The sequence below is a fragment of the Cladophialophora immunda genome (assembly GCF_000835495.1).
Source record: "Cladophialophora immunda strain CBS 83496 unplaced genomic scaffold supercont1.4, whole genome shotgun sequence".
Taxonomy (NCBI): domain Eukaryota; kingdom Fungi; phylum Ascomycota; class Eurotiomycetes; order Chaetothyriales; family Herpotrichiellaceae; genus Cladophialophora; species Cladophialophora immunda.
Genome location: NW_015622544.1, coordinates 2,391,420 through 2,417,392, shown reverse-complemented (window position 1 = coordinate 2,417,392; position 25,973 = coordinate 2,391,420). Strand labels below are relative to the sequence as shown.

At 52.8% G+C, this 25,973-nt stretch overlaps 9 protein-coding genes and 1 non-coding gene across 10 annotated transcripts; 3 read left to right on the top strand and 7 right to left on the bottom strand.

The window, feature by feature from the left end:
- The first annotated feature begins 207 nt into the window (after window positions 1-207).
- Window positions 208-2,546, top strand: PV07_07230 (uncharacterized protein). The gene has a single exon (XM_016394293.1). It carries the CDS (start codon window positions 433-435, stop codon window positions 2,293-2,295), a length of 1,863 nt encoding a protein of 620 aa, XP_016247712.1. The 5' UTR covers window positions 208-432; the 3' UTR covers window positions 2,296-2,546.
- On the bottom strand, window positions 2,375-3,220 carry PV07_07228 (uncharacterized protein). The gene has a single exon (XM_016394292.1). The coding sequence runs from the start codon at window positions 2,706-2,708 to the stop codon at window positions 2,376-2,378; it is 333 nt and encodes a 110-aa protein (XP_016247711.1). The 5' UTR covers window positions 2,709-3,220; the 3' UTR covers window position 2,375.
- On the bottom strand, window positions 3,066-3,136 carry PV07_07229. Its single transcript has one exon. It is a non-coding gene; the product is annotated as a tRNA-Gly (tRNA).
- A 235-nt stretch (window positions 3,221-3,455) lies between the features above and the next one.
- PV07_07227 (uncharacterized protein) lies at window positions 3,456-6,075 on the bottom strand. The gene is made up of 3 exons (XM_016394291.1): window positions 4,804-6,075; window positions 3,860-4,750; window positions 3,456-3,801 (listed from the first exon to the last, which is right to left on the bottom strand). The coding sequence occupies exons 1-3, from the start codon at window positions 5,592-5,594 to the stop codon at window positions 3,660-3,662; spliced, it is 1,824 nt and encodes a 607-aa protein (XP_016247710.1). The 5' UTR covers window positions 5,595-6,075; the 3' UTR covers window positions 3,456-3,659.
- Window positions 6,076-6,217: 142 nt separating this feature from the next.
- PV07_07226 (uncharacterized protein) lies at window positions 6,218-7,409 on the top strand. The gene has a single exon (XM_016394290.1). The coding sequence runs from the start codon at window positions 6,333-6,335 to the stop codon at window positions 6,885-6,887; it is 555 nt and encodes a 184-aa protein (XP_016247709.1). The 5' UTR covers window positions 6,218-6,332; the 3' UTR covers window positions 6,888-7,409.
- PV07_07225 (uncharacterized protein) lies at window positions 7,237-10,166 on the bottom strand. Its single transcript, XM_016394289.1, has 3 exons — window positions 9,606-10,166; window positions 9,190-9,553; window positions 7,237-9,122 (listed from the first exon to the last, which is right to left on the bottom strand). The coding sequence occupies exons 1-3, from the start codon at window positions 9,745-9,747 to the stop codon at window positions 7,550-7,552; spliced, it is 2,079 nt and encodes a 692-aa protein (XP_016247708.1). The 5' UTR covers window positions 9,748-10,166; the 3' UTR covers window positions 7,237-7,549.
- A 154-nt stretch (window positions 10,167-10,320) lies between these two features.
- Window positions 10,321-12,726, bottom strand: PV07_07224 (uncharacterized protein). Its single transcript, XM_016394288.1, has 2 exons — window positions 12,478-12,726; window positions 10,321-12,407 (listed from the first exon to the last, which is right to left on the bottom strand). The coding sequence occupies exons 1-2, from the start codon at window positions 12,609-12,611 to the stop codon at window positions 10,454-10,456; spliced, it is 2,088 nt and encodes a 695-aa protein (XP_016247707.1). The 5' UTR covers window positions 12,612-12,726; the 3' UTR covers window positions 10,321-10,453.
- A 128-nt stretch (window positions 12,727-12,854) lies between these two features.
- PV07_07223 (uncharacterized protein) lies at window positions 12,855-13,817 on the bottom strand. The gene is made up of 2 exons (XM_016394287.1): window positions 13,586-13,817; window positions 12,855-13,530 (listed from the first exon to the last, which is right to left on the bottom strand). The coding sequence occupies exons 1-2, from the start codon at window positions 13,782-13,784 to the stop codon at window positions 12,914-12,916; spliced, it is 816 nt and encodes a 271-aa protein (XP_016247706.1). The 5' UTR covers window positions 13,785-13,817; the 3' UTR covers window positions 12,855-12,913.
- Window positions 13,818-14,889: 1,072 nt separating this feature from the next.
- On the bottom strand, window positions 14,890-15,784 carry PV07_07222 (uncharacterized protein). The gene is made up of 3 exons (XM_016394286.1): window positions 15,493-15,784; window positions 15,376-15,436; window positions 14,890-15,324 (listed from the first exon to the last, which is right to left on the bottom strand). The coding sequence occupies exons 1-3, from the start codon at window positions 15,583-15,585 to the stop codon at window positions 15,221-15,223; spliced, it is 258 nt and encodes an 85-aa protein (XP_016247705.1). The 5' UTR covers window positions 15,586-15,784; the 3' UTR covers window positions 14,890-15,220.
- Window positions 15,785-20,680: 4,896 nt separating this feature from the next.
- On the top strand, window positions 20,681-21,116 carry PV07_07221 (uncharacterized protein; the record flags this gene model as incomplete). The annotated part of the gene is made up of 2 exons (XM_016394285.1): window positions 20,681-20,879; window positions 20,968-21,116. 2 exons carry the CDS (start codon window positions 20,681-20,683, stop codon window positions 21,114-21,116), a joined length of 348 nt encoding a protein of 115 aa, XP_016247704.1.
- Between the last annotated feature and the right edge of the window lie 4,857 nt (window positions 21,117-25,973).

Below are 25,973 nucleotides of genomic sequence, written 5' to 3'. Positions count from 1 at the left end.
GGAACCTTCACTCGTATAAGGATCAGAGAAGTCCATCTACTTATAATGGGAGGCTTCTTTGGCCATGCTGCTTGAAAGAAGGGGAAAGGAGACGTGAAGACAAGGCTGGCAAGGCTGACAAGGCTGAAACAGCACAACCCCCTGGCTTACCCCTTTTCTCTGCTTCTGGCCCCTCAACCCAGTCAATTTGATCATAGCCTGGACTTCCCCGTCCGTGCAGAGACTGCGCAGCCCACTGTGCTCGACTTGACAATTCTAAAACATGAGCTCTCCCTCCAGCATCGGCCATCTTCCTAGGCATGACTCTGCCATGCAGCCTGGCTTGCGTTCCTCAATATATCCCGTGAGAGGTGACTGGAGACCTCCTTGACTTTCCCAAGCGAAGGCCCAGGAACTATCTTCCGGAGACGTCCTTCTCGCAAAGAGCACACAATGGCCAACGCATCGGACGTCATCACCTACATCGGCGTCCCGCTGGCCGTCCTAGGTGTCCTTCCCATCCTGTACACATTTATGCTCGCTATCCTTACACAGCGCCGGATCCGCGCCGCCCTCGTCCACCACGGCCATAGACCTGTGAGCACAACGCGCCCGCACGATGGCTTCACCATCCGCAGCTCCCCAATGACCAGTCTTATCGAAGTCGAGTTACCTCGCTACACTATCGCCCCTCTTGAGCGCGGAAATGAGGAATACTGGAAAACCACGGCCGAGGGAAGAGAGGCGCCAGAAGAACACCACCATCTCCTTACACTGGATCGTGCAGAAAGCACCCTGTCCATGATCGAAGAAGGGCGCGTCCGTGGCTTTTTGCGAGGCGGCAGCTGGCGGGGCTTCCACTGGAAGAAACTCATTGTTGGCAAAAGATTGTACAGAATCCAATACGAGGACGAATTGAGGGAACCCCCTGCAGAAGTGAGCTTTGAGGATTTGGTAGTGTTCTTGCTGGATTGGGGTGCTGTGCCAGAAGGGATGGGCTGGGAGAAATTGAGGAGCGGTGGGTTATGGACGCCGAGCGGGACGGTGTTGCTGAAGAAACCCGAGGATGACGGTGCCGATGGTGACGAAGGCACTAAGAAACGAGGAAGGGGCGTCGACTGGGTGCTGCGAACAAGTATGCCTGATGAGAGTGATGGGATACTGAGTCTAACAATACGATGGACGCGAGACGAAGCGACCTCCGTCAGAGACATGAGAGGGGCGGAAAGCTTACCTCCCGGCTGGGGACGATTGACTCAGCCTGCCTTGCTCGAAGCCAATGAAAAACGGAAAGAAAATGAGAAAGACTTACCTACGCGGATCGAGGGCTTGAAGTCGGCAAACAAACACAGCATGGACAGCAGCAGCTTCCGGTTCCACACTGAAGATAACCGCATACAAAAACTCCTCTGGGAACATAACAACATCGAAACAGGCTTCGTTTGCGCCCCATTCCGAAGATACGAGCAATCCTCGGCAGCGCTATGGTTTACCTGTGCGGCATCAGCGTTGCTCGCCCATAAAAGCTCCACCAGCGGCGGTCTCTGGGCGTTCGAAACTCCCGCCGAGATCAAAACCTTTGTCCGCAAAGACACGATCCCGTGCGGTGTGATGGTCCTTCTTGGCCTTCTCTCCGAAAACGACGCACCACAGTGGTCGTATCAAAAAGATGATCATAATGACGGCATGACGCTGGCACGGCAACACCAGCAATGGCTTCAAGCTCGGCTCGCTGCAGAGAGACTGGAGGCCACCATGCCCCCGGAACAAGCTCGGATCCACAAGATGAACCGGGAGTCGAACGAGAGACAGCAGCGGCACAATGACATGATGACCTCCCTTGCCGCGAGGCAGGAAAGGGAAGAAAGGAAAGTCGTTGACGCGATTGCGAGTCCGAGGATGGACATCAAGCGCGTCAGTGAAGCGTGCTTAACATGGTTGATAGAGAGGGGAGAAGTGGGGAAGGAATGGACTGTGAACGACCTGGCCGAGGCTGTTTGTTATCTGATGGTGGTGGACTTACAGGATCCAAGTCCACCCCAGAAGGAAGAAGGGAAAGTGGAAGACGAACAGAGCGAAGCAATGAGAATCATCGGGATCCTGGACGAATGGATGGCCTGGGCCACGGCTGGCGGGATGAAGAAACAACAGTTCCGTCTGCTGGAGAAGGAAAAGGATAAAGTGGCGTTTTGCCATGCCGTCGCCCTTGTCGCGGTCGTGGCAGAAGCGATGAGTTCGAACAATGCGGTCATGGGGAAGGTGGGCTCCGACATGCTCGAGTGTATGAGGTTGTGGCGGAAGGTTCGCCTAGGATGAGTGATGTGGGGGCTACGGGTGAGATTATGGACGACATGGTTTGGGGGCAAGCCAATGCATTCTCTAGTCTCAGGACCTGATCAAACGTTGGTACAAAGTAGGGATGGTGTAGGGGGAGAGAGTCCTCGTATCTGGCAGATATCCACCCCAATCCCGCTATACCTGAAGAAGCTAGAGCCCGGAAATACCCCCAGGTGGAGAATTTTCTTGGCTTTTTGGCATCGCATATCAACCTCGGCTGCCACTTCGACTGCTGCAGCATCTGTCCTCGTAGCTGATTTCAGTACCAAATCGACCCTCCAGTCTCTTGATTGATCCTCCTCATGAGGCGTGGTGTCTGGTTTCAGGGACAAAGAAGTGATTCTCTTCCGCCCTCCTCTCCATCCAGCTGACGGAAAATGCAAGGTGGCCATGTGTAGCGACCGCCACTTGCTGTCTTGTTGTGGATCCGTAGCGAGCGAGGTGGTGGGATCTGGCGGATTCGACTAACAAAGATTTTTCTGCACACTTCACCTCACCCTCGCCCTCGCCCTCGCGCTCACGCTCCAGTCCACGCAGGTATTCCGCCCCCCCCTTACCTACCAACTAACCAATCCAGATCGATCCAATGTAGGCGGGTTCTATGTATGGTGGGAATGAATGCATTGCGAGCTCCGAGCAGTCCTCCGCCCCAGGTAAACCACACTAAATCCTCAATCACCTGCCACACCCAACCCCCCAACAAAAATACATCGACGACAACGCCGAAACGGAGCAAAAAGGAAAGGCTGTGCAAGATCCGTGAATCGAACACGGGTCTCATCGATGGCAACGATGAATTCTACCATTGAACCAATCTTGCTGTTCTTGTCAGCCTCCACCACATCTCAGGGTGTGAGCCGTGAGATGGGACTGAAGACTGGATGTTTTTTTTATTGGAATTTTCTGTGTGTGAATTCTTGAGAGAGATTTGGAGGGTTCAATTGATATATTTTGTCATGGAGATAGATGGTGGGTCTGTGAGGTGAGAGAAGGTGGGTACGTACTAGATAGGTAGCGTTGTGAAGCATGAGGGCACGCTGGACGGGTGATGAGATGCACGAGACAAGGTAGCAAAGACACACGAAATGAATGTAAGATCTCTGACGATGTGCAGGTATGTACTCGGTCCAGAGATATATTCGCGACTTCTTTGTGTTTTGCAAGATTGAATTGTTCAAAAGACCCCTTCAGAAGAGAACCCGCCAAGTTGATAATTTCTACAAGTCGCGCAACGTAGATTGTACGCTCCAAATGTATGTCTCAATCCCTTCCCCGGGGACCGCTCAATACGCCCGTCCAAGATCAAGACCGCAAGACCCAGGAATGAATCAAACAGATCACAGCTATGACCGCCCAAGAACTTTCTTCAAGACTTCGGTCAGCTTCTCAGCACAGTCATCCCGCACGCTCATTGACCGCCATGCAACAAACCGATCGGGTCTGACAAGTACGCATCCGTCTTCCTCGACCTCTCTCTTGCGCTCCCTGTTCACAATACAAATCAGCCACGAAGCTTTGAATCACACGCCAGAGAAACACTTACCAATCCCGATAGACATCCACCCATTCCTGTCCCCACCCGATCGAGTGGACATTGATCTCGACTCCCAGCTCCTTGCCCGCCTTCTCTGCTGCCTCAATCCACTTCTCGCCCCCAATACCAGTCAGCAGAGAAAACTGCCCATGGCCGGCCAAGTCGATCGTGGATGTATGGTCCTTCGCTGGCATGGTCCGATTCAACCATGCATGAGGCAGTCGATGGCCGGGGTAAGTGCTGACTTTGTGATGCAAGATGGGATCTTCGGGCCACTCAGGCTTGGGAGTGCTGGCCTTGATTTCATCGTCAAGGTATACGGCTGTGGATTCATATCTGTGGTTCATCTCAACACCAATACCGTGGAACTCGTGGCTGGTCCCTTCAATTGCTGCATTGACCCGTTTTCGCCGTTCTCGGGCCTCAGGTGTGGCTGTTTTCAGGCTGTTGAAGATATTCATTCTCTTCTCCACGGTTTCTTCCATGAGACCCATTTCTTTCCAGACGGGGACGTGATCCCGGATACCCTGGTTGGCGCGGGTGATCACTCCCAAGCCAACAGGTTGTCGTTCGTGACTAAACGTCTCGAGAATTGCGGGGGACGCAAGGCCTTGAGTGACATATTTGATTTTCCATGCCAGGTTGAACGCATCCTGGACGCAGGTGTTGGAACCCAGACCGTTGAATGGGGGATGCCTGTGCACGGCGTCGCCGAGGCAGAAGATGTTGCCTTCCGAGTAGTACTCTGCCACGATCTCGTTGATGTACCATTTGGAGATATCGAGGATTTCCAAGGGAAGGTCGTCTCTGCCAACAATTTCTTTGCATCTTTGGAGGTATTGTTCGCGAGTGGGCTCTTTCCACTCCGTCCCAGGTTTGGGGAATAGAATGAACATCCATCTGGAAACCTTGATTAGTAGCTGCGGTACAAGAGAATCGAGAGCCTCGCTTACTCATTCCATGGCTTGACCATCCTGATCAGTCCGCTCCAGGCGAAGTCGGGATATTCTTTCTCAGGTTGGAACACCCAATGCAGGTTGCCCTTTCGAGCCTCGACGTAATCACTGAGATCTACCTTGACCAAGACATTCAAGGCCAATCCCTGGCCGGGCTTCTTGATCAAAGGGATCTTGAGCTCTCGCAGGACTTGGCTTCTGGCGCCATCACACCCAAAGAGATACTGAGAGCGGATGTAGTATTCGGTCCCAGTTAGCTCGTCCCGTACTCGGCTGAGAATTTTCCCGTCGTCTTCCTTCTCAAAGCTGACAAAGCTGGTTCGAAATCTGACGTCCCAGCCTTGAGCCGACGCTCTTTGAACCAGGATGGGCTCGAAAATTGTCTGAGGTAGGTCCACATGATGACAAGGAGTGGCTGCTTCGTACTCCCCATGTCTCTTCGGGTCATTGCCCCAGGAATAGATGCGGGCATATTCTTCACCGGTCATATCATGGCACCAGCGGGTGTGGACCATACAGTCGCCTTCAACTGCTTGGGAAAGACATGTTTGTTCCAAATCGATATCTCGGAGACATTCAAAGGCGGCGGGATTCGTAATGTGCGCCCTCGGCGTCTGTGATGTTGTCGTTGCAGCAGAGATCATGATACCTGTCATGGAGTAAGGCGGATGGGAGAGGAAACACGCCAATGACCCCCCTGCTGGCCCCGCACCGACGATGAGGAACGGCGTTTCCACCACTTTCGACTTGATCTCGGGCACGCCATTGGTAACCACTGAGCCTGACATGTTGGCGTTGGGGTCTAAGAGTAGGCTGTGAGTCCAGTGATGAAATGATAAGACTCGGTGTGATGAAGGATGTGTAGACTTGCTGAACGACGTCTCGATACAGACCCTATATACGACCAAGCTCACGGAAATACCCCCTTTCCCCAGACTCCACTGATCTCACATTGCGGGATGGGCAAAGAACTTTGATGGGCTACAGCGCCAATAGTCTTCTCACACCCCAAATGTCGGCAAGGGGTTCGTTTGCATTCGGGCCTTCGGAACACGTCAAGGCACTTGGATCCCGAAAGATGCATGGCTCTGGACCCCGGCAGCCGGGTATGGGGACGCTGCTGGTGGCTCGGGAAAAGGAGACTCTGTCATGGTTGGATGAACCATGGCTCCCAACGATAAGTCCAGCTAGTGCTTGCAAAGGTTCTCGTAAGCGATTGTAGGACGTGTTCTGCGGGTGGCATGAGGGCACAGCGGGTGACTTGGAGATGATGGAGGTGGCTGCGCAGACGGGTGTTTGGTCTCTGGATGTTGTGCCTCTCTACCAACCGCGGGTCTTCGGTGCCTGCGCCCATGACATCATGTGCCATTGACCTTCTCGCCTCGACTTCAACTTCTCGCATTGCTTTTCGCCTGCGCTGCTGTCCAACCGCTCTCAACTCTCAGCAATCCTATCTAGTTCTCTCTGCTTACACTTTCTCGCCCCGAGCAGTCCGCACCTCCTCCCATCCCCAAGGTTCCTGCAACATGTTCTTACGAACCGTCATACGACCTTCCCTCTCCTTTCCTTCCGCCTTGAAGTCAATATCTACTCCTCTAGCACGGCCGGCTTTCAAGCGACCTGTTCTCGTTGCATTCGGCCTCACGGCTTCCCTTCCGTTCATACATCCGTCATCCGTCATCAGGCTCGATTCTTCGCCTTCTTCACCCCCTCCCGCAGGTGCCGCTGAATTTAGCAGCTCCTCCTCCTCCTCCTCGAATTCCCGCGAAGCCAAAACTCCTCTTACGAAGGATGGGAAGACAATCAATCCTGCCGCGGTTAAGCAAATAAGTTTGGGGTCAATCCTAGGGCTGGCTGCGGGACTGGTTGTCTCCGCCTTTTCTACAAGCTTAACATTTTTGATCGGATTGGGCATTGTCATCTGGCAGCTTGCCGCGCGACGGGGATATAATTTCATACCGGTTGATCGCTTGCAACGATACTTCAAGAACATCGATCTGCGCAGTGCGGTCAATGACAACTTGGCATTTAAGATCAGCTTCGGACTCATGTTTGCCCTTTCCGCCTTCGGTGAGTTTTAGGCGCGTCACCACTGACGATTGACGGATAATGTCGTTGAGATCGTATCCGAAGGACAACAAGGGCCCGCATTCTTGTCTAACTAGGAATCTATCTCGCCCCTAGACGGTCGACCCGACCAGATCCTGGCCTTCTTAGACGAGATGATCTGATTCATGCAAGAATTCGCGGATTGTGTCTGGGTGGGAAGCAAGGCCGGCAGATCAGACTTGTTCCAATGAAATGTCTCGACATGCAGGCCAATGTGGTGAGACCCAGCCGGTTTGAGATGTGGTAGACCAAGTCAAGAGAAACCTTTGCGACAAAAAGTTTTGCGAGAGGAAATCCACGAATTTGAGTGGATTCGAAACTTGGAAATTGCAAAGCGTGGGATTTTTGCCAGATAAATACAAATGCAGACAGAGTCGGGGAGTGTCTGCGACTGTGCCTGATCCAACCGTATCAGACCAGTGTCTATGACATCTTCTTGTGGGTTGTTCTTGTCGTGTTCTGGAATGCCTGCAACCAGCAGTCCTAAACTTCGGTCTTTCAAATCTCTGAGCCTCTTAAACCACGTCTTTAGTATCCTACTGCGTGCGCAACAACCCCTCTGGTGGGAACTCATCGAACAAGGCGTAATGCCCTTGCATTTCCAACTCGACTGTGTCTCAGGACGTTGTCTGCGCTAGCTCCTCCCTTCACCAAATGAAGCCTTATCGCCTAGCAGACTCTCGTGGGATTCGTTAGAAGCTCCGCCCAGGTCACTCCAGCTGGCCTCCGCGCCGCGACCGGAGCCACTACCCTCAGGCTTGGGCATGCGTGGATCCTCTCTTGCTGCACTGCTGCTGCTCCTCCTCCTCCTCCTCCTCCCGTTTCCAGCCCCGATGCTGCCGTGGGGCAACTGATTCATGGCGTCCTCCTCGGCGTCCAAGCCCCGGTTGAACCACCAGAACAGGCCGCCGGCGACGAACGCCACCGCGCCCATGACCCCGAAGTTCCACACCAGGTACGGGTCCGTGGCCAGCCACAGGAAGCCCTCGCCGATCACGTTGGCCACGGCGCTCATGCACAGCGAGAACGCCTGCACCATGGAGCGCATGTTGCGCGGGGCCTTGGTGAACGCGTACTCGATCGAGGTGATGCTGGCGAGGATCTCGCTGATCGCGACGAGGAGGTAGATCGGGGCCTGGTAGACGATGGAAACCGAGGCCGGCGGACAGTCTCTGGTGTTGCCGCCGCCGGCACGTCCGCCTTCGGCGGAAAGGTCTTGTTGGCCTTCGGAAGGATAGTACCCGCACTCGTTGTGCGTGTAGATGTACTTCTGCAAGAACGCCGCGTACACCATGGCGGCGGCGCCGAACCAGAAGCCCAGCGTGATCTTCCTGATCGGCGTCAATTTCACGCCCCGCTTCGTGAGGCCGGGGTAGATGACCAGGTCACAGATGGGGATCAAAATTATCAGGGTCAGGGGATCCAAGTTGGAGACAATCTCCGGAGGCACCCCGGCGTGCCTCATGGTGTCCGCTTGAGAGGTGAGATTGTTGTTCATCTGGTTATACGTGAGCCAATATAGCGGGAACCAGAGCAGGACAGAGCAGGCCTTCACGCCCCGGCGCAGTTCGGAGACCCAGGCGTCGTCGAATGTCATCCAAGACGGGCGCTTGTGGGCTGGGATCCGGGATGGTTCTAGCGCGGTCCAGAACGTGGTCGTCTTGCGGACGTTGCGGATTGTGCGCAGAGGGTTCCACGACCAGTAAGGCTCGATGGCGTAGAGGAGTGTCTTGACCGTAGGGCCCAGGACTGAGCCCTGCGGAGGCGTGAGACGGTAATTCTTCTTGTTGAGGATGAGGATGAGGGGGCAGAGGAGAAACATGAGCGTAGGCAGCAGGAAGGCGAGATAGTAGCCAACATACAACGCCGCGTAAGACATGGAGATCTGGCCGATCAAGGCGCCGATATTGATGAAGAGGTAGAACCAGTTGTATATCCTCGCCGACGTCTGGGCTGGGTCGATAATCACACGCTCCCCGCTCTTCGGGTCGATCGAGACGCGGAGTTTTTCCGACACAATTTGCTCGGCGATCAGGGGGGAAATGTTCGGTTTGAAGCCTCCCGTCCCAAGGCCAAAGACGACGAGGGCGACAATGAAAGAAATGAGGGCACTTTCGGTATGTGCTAGGACAGAAGGCAATGCACTCATGGTGAGAAGGACGTGGCCAATGACGGCGATGCCGATGGACACCATGATCATGTTGTATCTGCAAACCTTCATCAGCAGCTGTTGACACGCGAGAGCCCATATTCGGCGTAGGTAGTAAGTGTCACCTTCCAAGGTAGGTGTCCGCCAGCCACGCTCCCAGCAGAGGAGTCACGTAACACCAGAAAGAGAAGAAAGTGCCGAGCCCAGTAGCCATCTGCTGACCCTGGCCCAGCGCACCGGGGTTGTTGTCTGTGTCTCCGCCTGGGTTGGGGGCGCGACCGGTCGGCGTGAGCAGTCTCCGCTGCACGAAGTTCTGGAACAGGATTTGCGTGCCGTAGTAAGAGAACCGCTCGCACAGTTCCACAAAGGCAACCGTGTAGACGCGCCAGGGGATCTTATCGGCCACGCGGGGAAGAGTCTCCAGTTCCACCTTGGTGGGATATGCGCTATCTTCATCAGATAAGTCGGAAGATATTAGAGGTTTGTCTTCTGTCGACGCGGTCAGATTATGGACTCTAGTCAATCAGAAATCTCGACCTGCCTAGTTCATCCAGCATCTCAGAGATGCTGGTCCTCCGTAGTTCATCGTTTGGTTGTAGGGGCACAGCATCTTCTAAGTGATGGGATAAGCGGCGTAGTGGGGAAGGTGCTCCAGTGAGCGTGTCGAGTTCAACGCCATGCATCTTGAAATGTCGGCTGATCTTGCACGTTGTAGATAACTTCGCAGCAACTCTCCTCTGAGCAAGATAAAACGCCTCGTCTTTACATCTGGTGGCCGCGAAGTGAGGAAGATAAGGTTCATAAGACCTGCTGCCGGGGGAAGCCTTGGATCATATTTCGATATTGCGAATCTCTGGCGAGGATATCGTTTGGAGAATGGAACCGTAACTAGGATGGGCTTGAACAAGGCGCTGAGATGTGTTCGCAAAGCTGACTCAGGAGGATTGCAGTGTTGGTGATAACAGACTATCGCGAGCCGCTCCACTTGGTCATCCTTTCCATGGCTCCTCATCAGTTTCAGCATACATTTCGCAAGCGTAAATTGACCTTAGCCATGAATATATCGTTTCGTCGACGTGGGATGACAGGATTGAAAAGGGAGGGGTGTCTTTTGTGAGACCGAGAAGTTGAATAGGGGCCCCTGCGGAATAAATATTCTTCCGGCTTCCGGCTTTATGTTTCACGAGGCTGACAGCAGGTCATTCCACACGCTTCCTGCTGCCATCATCAATGCAATGTGATAGAGCTAATGATGCCCACTTTACCATCATAGACAGCCGGAAGAAGTAGTCGTAAATGCAGCTACAGCCCTTCATGTAAACTGGGATAGAGAGGTTATGGGAGCAATGTAGCCCGTACAAACATCACATTCATCGACACCTATAAATGTCATTCTCCCATTCCATCCGGGAACCCAAGCACACCGAACAACAACTTTGTCCTCGCCCAGTACTCAGACGCAGATTTTATGTTCGTTTTCTCCCTGGGCGCGGCTGATGTGTCTCGCCCTAGTGCAATAGAGAGATATGCTTCGTCAAACTCGTTCTCCATGTACCAGGCCTTGACTTCGGATCTGAAGATGTGCGATCCGACAGCTTCCTTGACCAGTCCAACCACGGGAAGAGACCATAAATCGGTGCCACCAACCTCCAGCATGATCTTGCAAAGTTGTCGTAAAGTCGAAAATGCACAGGGTGAGGGCATGTTGTCAGGTAACATGTCCTTGCTCCATTTCATTGACTTCTTCTGGCCCTCTCTTGACGCGGACAGTTGCAGACTGACCTCTGTTGCCACGAGCTGATGCAACTTGCGGACAATTTCAGGGAGCTTCGCAAATCTTGCTTGTTCAGGAAAGGAATGCTGCAATGCCGACGTTGACATTCTGATGGAGCGCAATAATGCGACGACATGGGAGACAGTCTCTGGCTCTTCAACCACTTGAGTTGCTCTCTCTGTGATGCTTGTCTCGTATTCTAGCAACGCCTTCTGCAATGCTTCTTGCAAATTGTCGCGGTACAACCTCGAATCCGTTTCGCACAGTTCCTTGATCAAATCAGAAGCTTCGTCTTCATTCTCCTCCTCGGGCTCTTCCACAATATCTCTCCATCTTAATTTCGTGATTTCGTTAAGCTGATCGAATGCGCTGTTCGTAGTCGTGATCCATATGTTCAATGACTTTGAAGCTTTGGACAATGCCACGCTATTGCCTTCATGTCGATTTTTGACGCGGGTAATGAGCTTGGTTCCTCCGGCGTCTAGATTTAACAGTGCAAGCTCTGAATCCCATAAGGATTTTGTGGTCTTGCTAGCGGCAAGTTTGTCAAGGAGCGGCATCGTGATGCGAACCAGGTAAGCACTCCGATTGTGACAAATGTCGTTCACTCTCTTGTTCAGAGCTTGGGCAATTTGCTCTTTAATGTCCGACCCTGCTGGCGTTGAAAAGTAGGAAGGGAGGAGAATGGTGTAAAGCTCTTGCCGCAACCCCAATACCTCGTCTATTTGGTCCAGTGTGGGAAGACAATGGTGCAATGCATCAGAAAATATTCGTAAACTTTCTCGAGACCACGTCTCTAGTTTCGCTTGTGTCTCTTCGAATGTGGGGGCACTTCTCTTGAAGTATGGAACGAAGGACCGTATCTCATCCGGAATCAACGAGAAAGTCTGATCAAGACCCAGACACTCGAGGTCTCTGATGGACGGATCCTCCAAAATCGGTCTCTTTTGCAAGTTATTAATAGAATCCACCATGGGGCGTCCTATCAAAGACTTGAAGGTCTGCAGGGACAATATTTGGTACCTCAAGGCTTGACAAATGGTAGGTCGTTGGTGAGAGGCGCTTAGCTGACGCCGGATTTTCTCTAGCCTGAGCTGGCGCAGATGTTCCAGGGCATCCTCAGAAGAACTGCTGGTGACCAAGCAGTAAGCACAAATCGACTCAAGAAGATCTGACAAGGTTGATGTAGGGTTGGTCAACCGAGCCTCAGTTCGTAGAAGCAGTTGCCGCCGAAGCGCACCAAGCTTGTTCCGCAGAGAATCGAGGCTCTTTGTCAGCGTGTCCTGGTCGCCCAACGACTTCAACAACAACCTCGACACGACCAAAAGTTGAGCACATCGCAATATATGCTGGTCGCGAAGGGATGAGGCCGCAGTTGTGCAGCACCGTTGCAGGAGACGAAACTGAGCAAGCGCCACTTTGTCAGCTGGCGGAGGCCGGGGAGAGGCATCTTGTTGAGGTGGTCTGCAATTGTGACTGATTGACAAAAGGTTGTCCTCCGCAGTCCTAGTCTGTGCATCCAAGACGACAATGGCTTCGGCAGTTGCCAAAAGCTCGCGATAGCTGCCACTGGTATTTCGCGTAGAGAGTCAGTTCTGGAGAATTGCCCGCCCTGTCGGAGGCAGGAGAGGCGACCTACCCAACGAGAGCTCGAAGCTTATCTTTGTTTTGTGCGGCGCTTGCACGCAATTGCTTCTCAATCACGCGGGTTTGTGGGATGCGATGGTTTTCGAAGGCATGCTGCCAACTGATAATTGTCGTACTGGATTCCATGCTCGTGGACGACAGGCTGCGGATCGTTCAGTCAGACACGAACATAACTACCTGCCAGGGCCAGAGACAAATGGACAAGTTTTGACACTGGCACTTGTGGTTGCGTCGAGATCTCACACAATGGACAAGTACCTGGTGTTCTGGATGATTTTCACGCTCCGTTGAGGCCACGCTGGAAGCAACTGCATTGTGCATGCCAGTGCTTCGCCGTAGCCGCTTCTGGCCACAGTGATGTTCAATTGCTATACATCTACAGGCATGGACATAATACTTTTCAGTTGTGCAAGCGTGAGCAAGCCTTTTCATGCAGGCTCAGCATTAATATACAGATTCTGAAGACTTGGGTCTTCTTCTAACGAGTCTAGAATGGTCTGCACCTCTTCCTCCTGCTGCGCGGACAGGGCAACCATTGAATCCTCATTCGGCATGTAGACCACCTCTGCCTTTTCCACCTGGATTCCCAGCTTGCTTTGGAGCTTCTGAGCAACAGCCATAACATCGCCAGGTTCTGTCTCAACCACCAGCTTGTTCTCTTCCAAAGCAAGGTCGAGAGCTCCTGCCTCGATCGCATCCTCCAGGGCGTCCTCAACACCGATCTTTTCCTGCTCTTCGAACGAGACGCGACCCTTTTTCTCAAACATGAACGCTGTAGGAGTGACTGTGCCGCCGGCTTTGGTGATGATGTACCGGATATCTGTCAGAGTCCTCGCTTTGTTATCTGTCTGACACTCAATCATGGCCGCGACGCCGTGGGGTAGCATGGCTTCGATGGTGACATTTTCAAGAGATTGGCCGCTTGGAGATTTCCCCTGTCCCTTTGCGACCGCGTTCTCGATGGCAGTCTTGGAGAGCTGGCCCTTTTTCGCAACTGCGATCGCATGCGCCAGTCTGGAGTTCATGGTGGGATCGGGTCCGCCCACTGTATCACAATCAGTCTCTTGGAGGCCCTTTGACTTAACTTGGTCATGTCTTACACTTTGAGGCCATTATGATATCGGCAGATAGGTGGGTGCGGACCCTGCTCTTGGCCGCATCTGCCTTGCCCTTGTCATGTTTGATCTTTGCCCACTTGCTGTGACCCGAGGGTCGGAGTTGACAGCTTGACCAGTGCCGGCATGGCGCCTGAAAGATCTCGAAGGAGAGACGCGACCTCCAGAGCTGGCGCGCACCCATACAAAAGACAGAGTGCTCTCAACGAACGACGGCGATATTGATCAGCGTGCCTCGGAGAGGAAGTGGATTGGAAAATGCAGGTAGCAAATATCGGTTCGAGCATAGCGTCCAAATGGTAGCTGCGCTCTCGTTTTCATGGTTCTCCGTAGCGGCGCCCCTCGAATGCCTCCGAAGCATTTGTGCACCCTTTTGCAATATCGACCTCAGCACTTTCCAAACTCACGACCTTGATATTAATTGAGAGTTCAATTCCTATAGGCACCTTCATCTCCCTCGATATGTTTTGTTTCATATTCTTCATTCCACTAATCCCTCTCTCCGGTACCTAGCTCTGCGTAGTCTCTCAGGACACGACTGTATGAAGCCACAAGAGAGTGACTGAGCCCAACTATCCTGCCTTCAAGATACCGCTTCAGGCTTTCCCGGCGATCACTCGATCAAGGATGAGCGGCGTCCACAGACGCTGACCCGTGCCTCAGGGAATAGGCTGGATTGGTCAAGGCCTCTGCCAACGCCGGTGACTGACAGGATGCCTCACCAGGGCGTGTAGTGCACGAGATTTCCAGCTAACGGTGCCAAAATCGTTCGTTACTTGGGGGCGATGTGCCCTCTAGTCGCCTGTCGTTGTGCAGTACCTGGGCACCTAATATAGCTGCTGCAGCTTTAGCTGTCGTCGTAGTGGCCTTTGGACCCTAGATCAGCGATGGTGGCGAGAGAGCCGGTCAGCCCTACAACCCCTTGGAAGCTCAGCCTGATCGCGATGTCGAAAGCCTTATGTCCGGATCAAGAGAGCACGCAAATCCCAGGATCTGCCTAGATCGGCTGTTTCGAAAGCCGCGTTGTGAGAGACTTGTTTAGTCCAGTGCCAAAGTCGTTCGCTTGCATGGTTCCCTTCCCACCGCGGTACAGCTACGGTACCACTCTCTTCCGCATCCTCTCTTGCCTGACAGTGAGTGTGGAGAGGTGCATTGACTTTCTGCTTCATCGAGGATGACCATTAAGATCGGGAGCCGAGACAGCCAAAAGGGCTATTTAATAGATCCGAGATGTCTCAGACATCGAGAAGACACTTGGAAAGATAGCCTGGCATACGCGCGCAGTGGAGTTCGTGGGGAAGGTAGGGTATGATTTGCATGCAGCTAGCGGACTACGAATGGTGAATATTTTCCGCTTCAATGCATGTTCGGTGCCTATGTATGGTTCGCCCCCAACCCCTTGCAAGTCTTGCCTAGCAGTGTATCCTACTGTATGATACGCGGATACATTTTTCTTGCCATGATTGGTCGATCAAGATTATTCCTGCTGCCATGTGGTTCTCTCTCGGGGTCCTGGAGGCTTCCACACGAGATGTGGTGCTAGCGTAAGGCATGTGGTCTCTTGCAGAACTCTTTTTTCACGTCAAGCAACCAACACCTCCGGGCCTTGTTCAGTCCACCTCACTTCTTGTAGACGTTGCCGTTGGGAGCTGTGTAGGTCGAGCCTCCATTGCCGTTGTGGTGGTAGGTGCTGCCATTCGCATTGGAGTAGTAATAGGAGCCATCTGCAACGGTAGGCATCAGCACGGCTCTGGACATTGAGAAGAGCTACTGACCGGTATTGGAGTAGTGGTAGGCAGACCCTCCAGGCTGAGTGCGTGTGTCCCAGCTGTTGCCCTAGACCAATTGATTAGCCAACGACAAGGATGCGAAAACTCAGGAATGGATCGTACTGCATTGTTGACGCCACTATTGGTGATCTGGTATGGGTGGTACGAGCCACCGGAGGAACCGCTCCCCGAGCTTGTATTGTCTTTGCCAGACATGTCGAACAGTACGGTAGTGAGAATGTGTAGTGGGAGCGCTGATATGTCGGGTCGATCGAGAGTCGTGGCAACTGAAGAGTGGAGGGAGATCGGGTAGTGGTGGTTGGTTGATGGACCAAGAGAGATCAAGTGGAGGGTTTTAAGGATGGTGAGAGGGCCACCGCTTGGCGCATTCCAGCCTTACGGAGCGTTACCTAGGTAATTACTCCGTACAAGGTAGGCACCTAATAAAGTGAATGCAAGATTCCTCCCTCTTTTGTAGCCCCTTTATTAGTCAGCGACATTCACATTCCATCAGGCTCCCGTCCTTCTCTATGAACTCGGCTGACCTTGGTGTTCACCCTCCTACCCTAGGCACTGCCGTGTTTGATTTAGAGCTGTTTTCATTCCTATTTGTTAATTGGGCATCCTCCGCTCAGCCTATAGCCCGAAAGAGAAATCTGAATTGACTATAGGCTTGTGGAGTGTGTGCCATCGCGGCTATCGCTTGGCAGGCCTTACAGACAAGAAGCACGTCCGCTTCCTGCAAAAGAGGCTTGTATCCACATAGACTTGGCCTCAAGAATGATGCCCTTGGCACCTTGAGTGGCAGAATTGCCAACGAAGTCATTAGGGAGACGCACACAGGAATATGCTTCACACGTCGATCCTTTGTTCAAATCATATATTCAGCCGGAGGTCTTATCATAACGACCTGGCCGGAGAATAGCTAAGAGCATGAGAAGATGCTAACAGTCCGAAGGACCAAATACTCAGAGGCTACAGGATTCGAATGGAGTAGACAAATATGTCGATATCGCCAGACCTCGAGACACTGACCTTTCCAACTCGCTAAGCCCAATCATGGAATCGTTGACCCTTCTTCTGCCATCAGTCAATTATGGCGCTACCAAGGCCTGGTCTCGAGTGTCGCGTTCGTTGCCTGACTGCTCCCCAATCCAAAAGTTTGGCAGACTCTAAGGCTGTGGATTAGTCCAACTGCTGTCGTCGCCTTTGAAGAAGAATGAGCAGAGCCATGAAAGGCACCTTCACGGCTGACTCGTGAGGTTAACCTAATTCTCAAATTCAAGGGAAAGTACAGTATTTCATGTGTGTGGACCCCTTGAAGAACGGCTTAGACCAAAAACACATTCACAAAAAGCTGGCCCCAGTCCATGAAGCGGCTGAGGCAGTTAAGAATTTGCCATTTTGGCCCGAGAAATGAGACTAGATTCGAAGGCACCGCATCACAAGTACAAGAGACTTCCTCACAGAGGTGTGAAACAGAGAAATAACTTCGGCTCTAAGCGCGATAACTAAGCCACAACCAGGTATCCCGGATTTGGTCGAGCCTTTTTCAAGCTCGAGAGTACCTCACCAAGCAGATCGGTACCAGGGCGCGGAAAAGGTAGGTCAGCTACAGCAGCTCAGAGGGTTCTAATTTCCAGCCCCAGGCCGTGGGCGCCTTAGTCTTCTCACGACCAACCAATAGACTACGCTGAACAGTGGCCCTGCCGGAAGCTGGGCTTGCAAGTGTGGCGATTGATATCGGAAAACACACCTTCAAAAACACAATTTACTGAATATTCTCCTGGGTGGGCCCTTGCGTGAGATGTTTGATGGCTATGCTAGAGTTCAGGCCAATATTGCCATTGACCAGGCCTTTTTTTATGGTTGCCTTCGAGCCAAAAAGGCGTCAACGCTGCGAGAAATCTCTCGCATTCTGATTTGCTTCTACGGCCCGTCCTCTCAAGTCTGTCTGTGGCAGACTACCAGACTCTGCGGTCCCGTGGTATCAGGCTGATGCAGCATGTCTCCAACCGACAAGCGGAGTATATCACAGCGGGCAATTTTCCACTCCGACTCCTTCCCCTTGGGGTTACTAGGGCTTTCGGGTGCTTGAGTGGAACCGAAGGAAGATCCATTCTTTTCTACGCAGGCCCGCGTCAGAAGACCAATGGCCTGCTCGAATCTTGGGATGAATCATGTACACTAGGTACTCTACCTTCTCATTCGTCCCATTTCATCACTTTTTGCCGTTTCAAAACCTGCGCCACACGCTCTCCTCAACCCAGCGAGCAAAGAACGTTTGGTTTCAACGAGAATCAAACGCCAGGCTCGTGGAGGATCTATGTATCCACATCTTCACCGTCACTTGAATCACAGCATATCCTTCAATTGGGCACGATCCCAGCAAACCAGCAAAGTAAATGCCGCACAACTCTTGACGACCTGTATGAGAAGGGTCGATAAGGAGAGCTCCATTTCTCTTCCCAGCTTCCTTCATTATCTCCTTTATCCTGACCAAGAGAACGACTACCACAGCTTTTTTTTATCCAATCCATCACTGTCTACTACGTGGTAAGTGAGATCAGAACGTCTCCGACACATTACTGATACGGGTATTTAGTCTCAAAATGTACGATCTTCCTCTGTCCTTAGCAGCAATTCGGCATCAAGTGGAACGCGCACCGTCGCCGCCATCAGTGGAAGAAAGAGACAACAAATATGGACATCCTCAACCAGCCGGTCCCAGCTCAGCTCGCAACAGTCTTTCTCTGGTGCCAATGACGCTGTCTAGTGGTGCTGTGCAAGTCTGGTACTGCTGCGAGTGCGGTAATGGACCGATGACCGTCAAGATCAATGCTGCTTGTGCTAATTGTGGGACACGGCGTTGCTCCGCTTGCCGCATTGAAAACACCACAGCATAGATTCTCGAGAACCGGTTACCTCTGACTCGACATCACCAGCCGGCGAAGCTGTGCACTGGCAATCCCGGAGGTGTTTGCTGGATTCTGGGATATGTTTAGCTTTTACAAGAGGTTGTGTGCTTGAACAAAGGAGAGAAGCTGGTGTTGGTATGGTGGTACCAAGTGGTTTGCCAGTGCCAAGATAGAAGAAGAAAGCTTTGTGGGGGAGTTATGTGCTTTACCAGCGCTTGTTCTACTCTCGATGCATGACAAACGGGTCGCATCTCTTTGGCTGCCTACTAGATGCTTCAGATATTCTAGTGTCGAACACGGATCTACTGCCCATGCTCCTGCATTAGCGAATACAGAAGTACAACGATATCACAACGTGCACCCGCCTAGCAAAGGCACGACGAGTCCGCATGCTTGTTGTTCCCATTTACATAACACTACCTCCTGCTAGGAAACTGGAGACATGTTACTAAGGAGTCTTACCCATTGCTCGTCCACCTCACAGAAGGCGGTTGACGCACTCTGCGAGGTCGTCTATCCCTTTGCAACGACAACAGCCCCAAGGCTTCTTTCGATAAGGTTATGAGGGCTGACTGAGGGCTCCTGCGCCCCCAACTCAGCCCAGTTGCTTGTATTTGGTGTAAAGTGTGGGTAAGGCTGACACAGTGCGGAACACGGGGCGAGCGCAGGCAAGAGAGTTGAACAAGGCTGAGCCCCTTGCCTTTTCCAGGTGGCTATGTGGGTCAGGCGAAAGAAGCCAGACTTGCAGAAGTAAAACGTATTTTGCACACCGGCGCAGAACCCTATCGAGAACTTGCACACCGCTTGATTGCAGACAATCCGAGTGTGCTGGGGACATTGTTGATAGCGAAAGAGGCGGGAGGATGAGGGGGGGATTCGACAGGGCGAGGCATCCGGCTGAGCGGGGCTGTGATTGGCCAGCCTCATAGACGCCGAGTGCCAAGCTCGGGTGGGCCGATCGCTGCCTAAAGCTACAAGAAAAGGCGGCTCAGGCAGAAACATGTTCTGCCTTTTTCTCAACGTCCCATCAGTCACGCTCCCAACTCCCAGCGCCCACACTGCCCTGTCCCCCGGGCCATCCTGCAATAACCGGGTGGTTCTGTGTGCGACACACAAAATGACCGAAGAATGATGCTGGGCCACCATCACTGTGCAGTCTCAAACAGCCATTTGTGAGTCAGTAGCCTCGTGGGCTGGGGGCCGGCCAAATCCCGATATGGCTTCTCGATCAATCATCCACCGTCCACACGAGCTGCTTACAGCCAGCTCTGACTCGGTGCGGTGAATTTGTCTGAAGAACAGAATCTCCACACAGCCGTGCCTTCGGACTGGGGCCCAGACACGACAGTGCGGCGAGTCGGATTGGGCTCCCGACGACATGGCTCAGATTTACGAGGTAGCCAGAACGTGAAAATCGGGAGGATCTTGTGACGCCATATGGCCCGGAGACGAACGCGGCGATTCTACCAAACTTCTACGCCCTTCATGTCCAGCCCCCTTCAAAGCTGAGAAAACACTTGAGCCAGGCTTCTCCAGTAATTGGAGCCTAGGCGGAGGGACTATCTTCGCTCCTGACCAGGGGGGTTTTGTCCATTAGGAGTTTTGCCTGGACAGGCTTAGATATTCAGACCAATCAGGCTCTCGGGTCGAGGGGTGATTTCGAATTGCCTAGAAAAAAAAAAGCATTTCCTCACCGACTGGTTATGACTTTGAAACAATTCTGCGGCCTTAGCTCGCCGTGTCTGAGGGCCTCTATGACGGAGGCGGCCACTAGGTCGCATCCACTCCTGCTCGAGGAACAACAAATTTGCAATCACCATGGCGTCGACCGTTACCACAGGAAGGTAGGTCTTTCGACGAACACGCGGATGACTGGACAATTCTGCAGGTGAGAAGCTTCTTGGGTCCACTAAACTTTGCAGGCTTGTGAAAAGGCCTATCTTGTTCCCAAAATCTCTCAAACGTCCTTTTGTGTTCTACTGACCACTCTAACGCTGTTGCACCAATGCTTTGGTATCTTTGGCTGTCTCTCTCATGATTGTTTCTCGATCTCCGCAACTCTGACTCCTTCTGCGGGTCTCTGTGAATGCCCGATATCATCACTCCACAGCGCTTTTCGTTAGTGCAATCATGTCGACGCACCATGACTATTGAAATTTTGCATCTTCCACAAAGATCAGGGTTTGCCTGGTTGTGGCTGTGGTTGGGCATTTCTGTTGCCAGTTGAAGTTACAGGTAACAAGAGGCTACTTCCAGAGACATGGGCTTTGAGAGCAGAAATCTATAAAGGGGTGGGTTCTCTTGACGCTGCCTGGGTCTCTACCAGCAAAAGATCGCATCCTCATCCTTCACTTCTTGTTTGTATTATCACTTTGCAGCACCTTAGCTTCAACATGAGCGCCAACGCGACCAACGCCGGATACGTCACTTCTGACGCCTGGAAGTGCTGCCAGTGTGGCACCAAAAACCTACGCACCCTCCACGTGGCTTGTCCGCCCTGCCGGCATCGAAAATGCTCGAACTGCACGGACACCGTCCTCAAGCAAAACAGCAACTCGAGACGACAAGACAAAGTGGTCCCACGGTCACAACGTTAGCACGCTGGGCTCTCATCTTCCCTCCCTCTTACCGGTACGATCTCTCTTGATAGAGCGCTCTGGACCCTGCTAATGTGCCCAAGACGGCCTCCAGCAAGCTCAACCAGACTTCCAATCAGCAACCTTGCAGCAACCTCGACTTATGCCGATCTTTCAGTGCATCATGGGCTCTGTCATGGACAGACTAAAGAGTTGGAAATGGCAGGATCTCGATGGGATGGTCGTGTTCTGAACACAACTGGACGTCAGAGGATGGAGTTCTGGGTGTGCGATACAATACCGAGCGTTACAGCCCTTTTCAAAGACACGCGTTTCCTGGGCTTCTGCTTTTTTTTTCTCTTTCTTTCCAAACAACGCCGGAACCAGTCCGCTTAGAGCGCCCACCTCTGGCTGGGTTTGTACTTGGCCAGAACCACAATGTCTAAACTTTCAGCTTGTCTCTGTGGATTAGCTCCTCCGCAATCGACAGATGCATACGACCAAAAATATGCGCCAGCCTTTTCGTGGGGTTGGGACTTTTGTTGAAAACCATCCTTACGGTATCTCGCGGTATACTGACGTGCTTCGTGGCCTGAGTTACGAAGATCCTTTCCGATTGGAGCGTTGGACACTCGACGGCATTCATCATCTTGCATGTTCCCCAGCCTGAGTCTGCCTCCCATCTCTCTTCCTTATCTCGCCTCCGCGTCCGCTTACTTGATTCTGCTGTTCAGCCGAACGGCGCCCGAGGAGTCGGCTTCACCTCTCAACCGGGGGAGTCGCGTTCGCCAAACTCTTTATTCTACTATAGTTCATGCCTTCCTGCAGATGTTGCTTGGCGACGACGACTGTGTATACGGTCCAGCCAATCTCCATGAACCAAACCATTCTGCCTTGGGTTTGGACAATATCTCACAGGCCTTGCGTTTTTTTCTCCGTCGGCGTCAGCCATCTACGGGCAAGCTTCAAAAAAGTCACCCGCCCAAACGATGTCGATCTTTCTACTAACAGCCTCTGCCGCACTAAGTATTTGAAAACGTGGTGACCAGGGCCTCCGCTGGGCTGCTCCCGAGGGCCATCGTCCTCATGGCTCTAAGCCTGGGCTAAGGACGGAGACGCTGCATCAAAGCCAAAATGGAGACTCGGTGACGATGGCTGTCCTTGAGCCATCCCAGAGCTGCTTACCACCTGACCTCACGACTAGAAGGAGGAAACCAAAGACCCTCGCTTGTGGACAGCCGTCAAGTGGAGGTACGTATGCCCCAGATGACAACGACACTGCTTACTTCCATTCGCCCTGCTCTCTGGACGCATACCGACCAGTCTTGCATCGGCTAAGTGGCCCTTTTCCCATGCCCCTAGTCATCATAACTTCCTGCCTCAGGCGACTCCTGTGTCCCTCAACGTGCTGAAAGTTCTCAAAATTCTGTGGTTGGAAACATGGACTTTCTGGAGATGAAAGGCAACCAGGCAACCCAGGTATTTTGAGGACTCGGGCTTCCGGAGCGCCCCTGAGCTGGAAGGCGCACAGTTGTGGTACTTGAAACATTTCTTGATGAAGTGATGCTCCCAAATGGTCAGATGGTTCTCCAATGAAGGGTACGGACAGGGATTTCCTGCGGTGCTCCCTATAGCGCTTTTCCGGTCGGGCAGGGGTGTTCACGATAGACCCACCACGGGCTGCCAGCAGAATATGCTTTATAGTAAAGAGCTCAGGGAGACTGGGGGAGCAGTGGCATCAATCACCCTGTGCTCTTTCTCATAGAATCAACCCGTCTCGCCTTGACCGATCGCGGGACATCACCTCGCCTTACAGAGCACTTGTTTGTTGAATCCCCCGAAGATCTCCTCCATCATGCCTCCTAGCAAAGGCAAATCCGTCCCAGCAAATTTTTGGTACTGCTGCCAATGCAGCCGGCCAGACGACATCCTCAAGGACCCTCAGATATGGGACCTGCACGGGAAGTGCTCCAAATGCAGTCACACTCGAGACACTTGTTGCGAGCCGACCTATATCAAGCCCGGAGAGAGAAGAGCAAACTGAACAAAGGAGAGGACACAGCAACGATTCCCCGCGGTACGATAAGCATAGCCTTTGCTGCTTTTCACCGCCGTGTACTGATATTGCCAGGATCAGTGAACGATCACTCTCCCTCTACGACACAAGCATTTTTAGGACCGCAATCGACTTCCTACGGGCCACACTGGGCGCGTCCGTTGCCCCCTCTCCATTCACAAACCACAACATCTTCCACATGCCCAACAATTCCGTGTCGCCCTGGAGGCGGCATGTCTTTGCTTCCACCCTACCCGCCCCCTCTGGTTCATCGTCGGTGTTTGGAGGATTAGCATCAAAGCTGCATTCGCAAGAGCAGGTTGTGTCCGATATTCCAGTGGCATCTTCTTCTGCCAGAAAGCTTGTATGTGACTGCTACTTATTGCTGTTTGCATGTTTTGAGAGCCTGGCTTTAGTGGTGTCAAGTGTCATCTTCGATAATGTGTTAGCAATGGGATCAATCAACTAATCTTCTCCTGGAACCATTAACGAATATAATATTTTCTGTACCAATTGACACGTTTGTATTCCTCAAGAGTCCTCGCCACAGGAGCTTGTGCTCACCTTTGTTTATGCCTGCCAACAAGACATTGTTTCATTGCACCTGCCGCATAGGCGTTTGGTTGTGATTCTTCTTGCCAGGAATGCCCGTTGCTCCCGCGCAACCAGTGGCTTCGACCCGCGCAGGAGGGTCTGCGCCAGTCTCTGATCCACCATCAACGATTCATTCAGTCTCGACTTCGACATTTTCGTTGCTCAGGGCCCAGATGGGACGGGACTTTCCAGACTAATTGTCCATCCCAAGTCTCAGCCACATGTGGAGACCTCGATACTTGTGTTATGGTAGCATGGGTAAGGGGGGAAGAAGAGGCAACCGATCGCCACCCACACTGGACAGCGTCAACCCACCCTGACCGCCCTTATGCAAAGCGGAGCGTTTCACCCCCCCTCGTCTTCGTGCCGTGTCGCTCGTGGTCGTCTCTTCTGCCCTCTGACTGGGCAGCCAGCGGCAAAGCGCAGCTCCTGAAGTCTTTCATTTGCACGGTATGGCCCGTGCGGCTGCATTAGCCGGTTGATCAGGACAAGAAACGGCCTTACCGCCTGTAACTCCTGAACATTGGGTAACAGAAGGGCCAATGAAGGAGCAACAAGACCGTCGCTGGTCAGGAGGGGCCGGTGGCACGGTGCTGGGAGACCAAAGGCCATTTGAACCGGCCAAACTGGCCCCGACACACCCAAGCCACCGGCAGCCTTGCATGACCTGATGGATGGATGGGAGTCTTCTTCAACCCAGGTGGGTGGAATTAGCAGGAGCAAATCACATGGAGGGGTACAACACAAATCATCTTCAACGGAACATGGCATCCTACCGGCAACAACAGAGTGAACCCACCGCAGACCTGGCCAGGGGACCGCCCGGCAGTTGGCCTAGGGCGTTGTGGGAAAGCTGGGAACGCAGCCACACAGATACGAAAGGACAGCTGACTTGTATTTGGGACGCTTTCATACATTCACAACCATGGGTGTCTGTAAGCAGGACCACCGGCTCATCCTGGGTCGACGACGGGGCAGTATCAATTGTGATACATGCATTGCAGGGCACGAACCGAGCCCATTCTGGGGCAGCCCTGAAGGCAATCACAATAGCACGCCGCATGCGAGAAGCCAGTGACCAGACATCAGACGCAAATAACTCGTACCGGTGTCCCAGCAGAGGCTATGCCGCCGTGGCTACCATGACTGACTTGTTGAAAGGAGCTGAGTCCCAGGGAGCACATTCCCACAAGGTCGAGCAGCGCTATAGAGCCGCCTGCATCATGGAATGTACGAGGGTCTTTGGACGGATTTGGCACTTCCAACAGAGGTGGCCTACTTATCACGGTCCCGCACTGGTCACCCAAAAGGTCTGCGAGAAACTTGGACCAGCCAACGCTAGCAGCCTTCCAAAGTGGTTATCAGAAGCGCCTGTGTTGACGGCCAACAGCGAAAGGGTCGGTCTTCTTCAGAATGGACACTAGGGTTGACTGGAAATAGGCCATCGCCCATCTTTCCTCACCCACTTTGTGTCTCGTAGACCTGGGAGCGGGTCAAGAAGTTGCTAACAGAGCCGCCAGACTGGTTCAGCGGGACTGGACTCAATGTCCCGACAGCACATGTCATCGTGCATGGCCGTTCGGAGATGGTGCCGATTGTAAATGCAGACCGGTCAGCAAAGGGAGTCTAGCCTTTGCTATAGCCAATGTCCTCTGGCGCCACACTGCATGGTCTCGAATTTTAATAATCTCGCCAGCGAGAGCTAATTAATGGCTCACCGGTTAGGTCTAAGACTGAAAAGAGAAGAATGAGCGCGACACGGGTCAGAAGACTGCCAGAGGCTCTAAGCGAGAATATAGGAGAGACCGCCACCAAGGGAGAGCGAAGAGGTACCCGCGATTCATGGGAGTCATGGACACGAGCGCTGATGCTCGTCGGTGCCGCATTGGGACTGCCGAAACACCAGAGGCATGCAAGGATCTGTCGCCAACGACTCCGAATGGGCCGTGGTGGACAGGCATCTATCTCTTGCTCTGTCACCTGGGCCAGAAGCCTGATGGGAAGGACTCGACGTGCGACCAAAAGGGATTCAGCACATGTCGCTCCGAGGAAGATACTATTTCTTGCTTGCTTGTGCGGTGCTGACGCTCTGGGACTTTCCCACCCGATGACCATCCTGTTCCCTGGCTGTACCCTTTGGCCTGCACGCTCAGAACTAGTGAAACTTCCTCGAGGATGTCTCCAGGCAAGTAGACGAGTAAGGCGTCGGAGACGGCGAAACCGAGACTGCAGCGGAGCCTGTGTCTGTCCCTTTTTCTGGAGAACGCAAATGCTCGCCCATCGGAATGAGATCCAGAGAAGCGGGCATGGTCTGTGCCCTTGGTCACAATCACTCGTCGTCTTTTGTCTTTGGGTTTAGAGCGAGAGCCTTTTCCCTTGTCGCATACGACCCAGCGAATGAGATCTGAAGGCCTTGGCTAATATCGCGATTTTGCTTTGCTCTGCCCTGTGAATGCTGAA

What these genes read in the sequence shown, in the direction of transcription:
- PV07_07223 (XM_016394287.1), bottom strand. Translation starts at nt 13,784, where the DNA reads ATGGGTGCGCGCCAGCTCTGGAGGTCGCGTCTCTCCTTCGAGATCTTT. An exon ending in TATCATAATGGCCTCAAAGT is followed by an intron (nt 13,531 to 13,585) that starts GTAAGACATGAC and finishes ATTGTGATACAG; the next exon opens with TGGGCGGACCCGATCCCACC.
- PV07_07227 (XM_016394291.1), bottom strand. Translation starts at nt 5,594, where the DNA reads ATGTCAGGCTCAGTGGTTACCAATGGCGTGCCCGAGATCAAGTCGAAA. An exon ending in ATGGTCAAGCCATGGAATGA is followed by an intron (nt 4,751 to 4,803) that starts GTAAGCGAGGCT and finishes CAAGGTTTCCAG; the next exon opens with ATGGATGTTCATTCTATTCC. An exon ending in GTGGATGTCTATCGGGATTG is followed by an intron (nt 3,802 to 3,859) that starts GTAAGTGTTTCT and finishes TATTGTGAACAG; the next exon opens with GGAGCGCAAGAGAGAGGTCG.
- PV07_07228 (XM_016394292.1), bottom strand. Translation starts at nt 2,708, where the DNA reads ATGGCCACCTTGCATTTTCCGTCAGCTGGATGGAGAGGAGGGCGGAAG.
- PV07_07224 (XM_016394288.1), bottom strand. Translation starts at nt 12,611, where the DNA reads ATGGAATCCAGTACGACAATTATCAGTTGGCAGCATGCCTTCGAAAAC. An exon ending in AAGCTTCGAGCTCTCGTTGG is followed by an intron (nt 12,408 to 12,477) that starts GTAGGTCGCCTC and finishes GCGAAATACCAG; the next exon opens with TGGCAGCTATCGCGAGCTTT.
- PV07_07226 (XM_016394290.1), top strand. Translation starts at nt 6,333, where the DNA reads ATGTTCTTACGAACCGTCATACGACCTTCCCTCTCCTTTCCTTCCGCC.
- PV07_07222 (XM_016394286.1), bottom strand. Translation starts at nt 15,585, where the DNA reads ATGTCTGGCAAAGACAATACAAGCTCGGGGAGCGGTTCCTCCGGTGGC. An exon ending in ATAGTGGCGTCAACAATGCA is followed by an intron (nt 15,437 to 15,492) that starts GTACGATCCATT and finishes CAATTGGTCTAG; the next exon opens with GGCAACAGCTGGGACACACG. An exon ending in CTACCACTACTCCAATACCG is followed by an intron (nt 15,325 to 15,375) that starts GTCAGTAGCTCT and finishes CTACCGTTGCAG; the next exon opens with ATGGCTCCTATTACTACTCC.
- PV07_07225 (XM_016394289.1), bottom strand. Translation starts at nt 9,747, where the DNA reads ATGCATGGCGTTGAACTCGACACGCTCACTGGAGCACCTTCCCCACTA. An exon ending in TGAGATGCTGGATGAACTAG is followed by an intron (nt 9,554 to 9,605) that starts GCAGGTCGAGAT and finishes CCGCGTCGACAG; the next exon opens with AAGACAAACCTCTAATATCT. An exon ending in GCGGACACCTACCTTGGAAG is followed by an intron (nt 9,123 to 9,189) that starts GTGACACTTACT and finishes GAAGGTTTGCAG; the next exon opens with ATACAACATGATCATGGTGT.
- PV07_07230 (XM_016394293.1), top strand. Translation starts at nt 433, where the DNA reads ATGGCCAACGCATCGGACGTCATCACCTACATCGGCGTCCCGCTGGCC.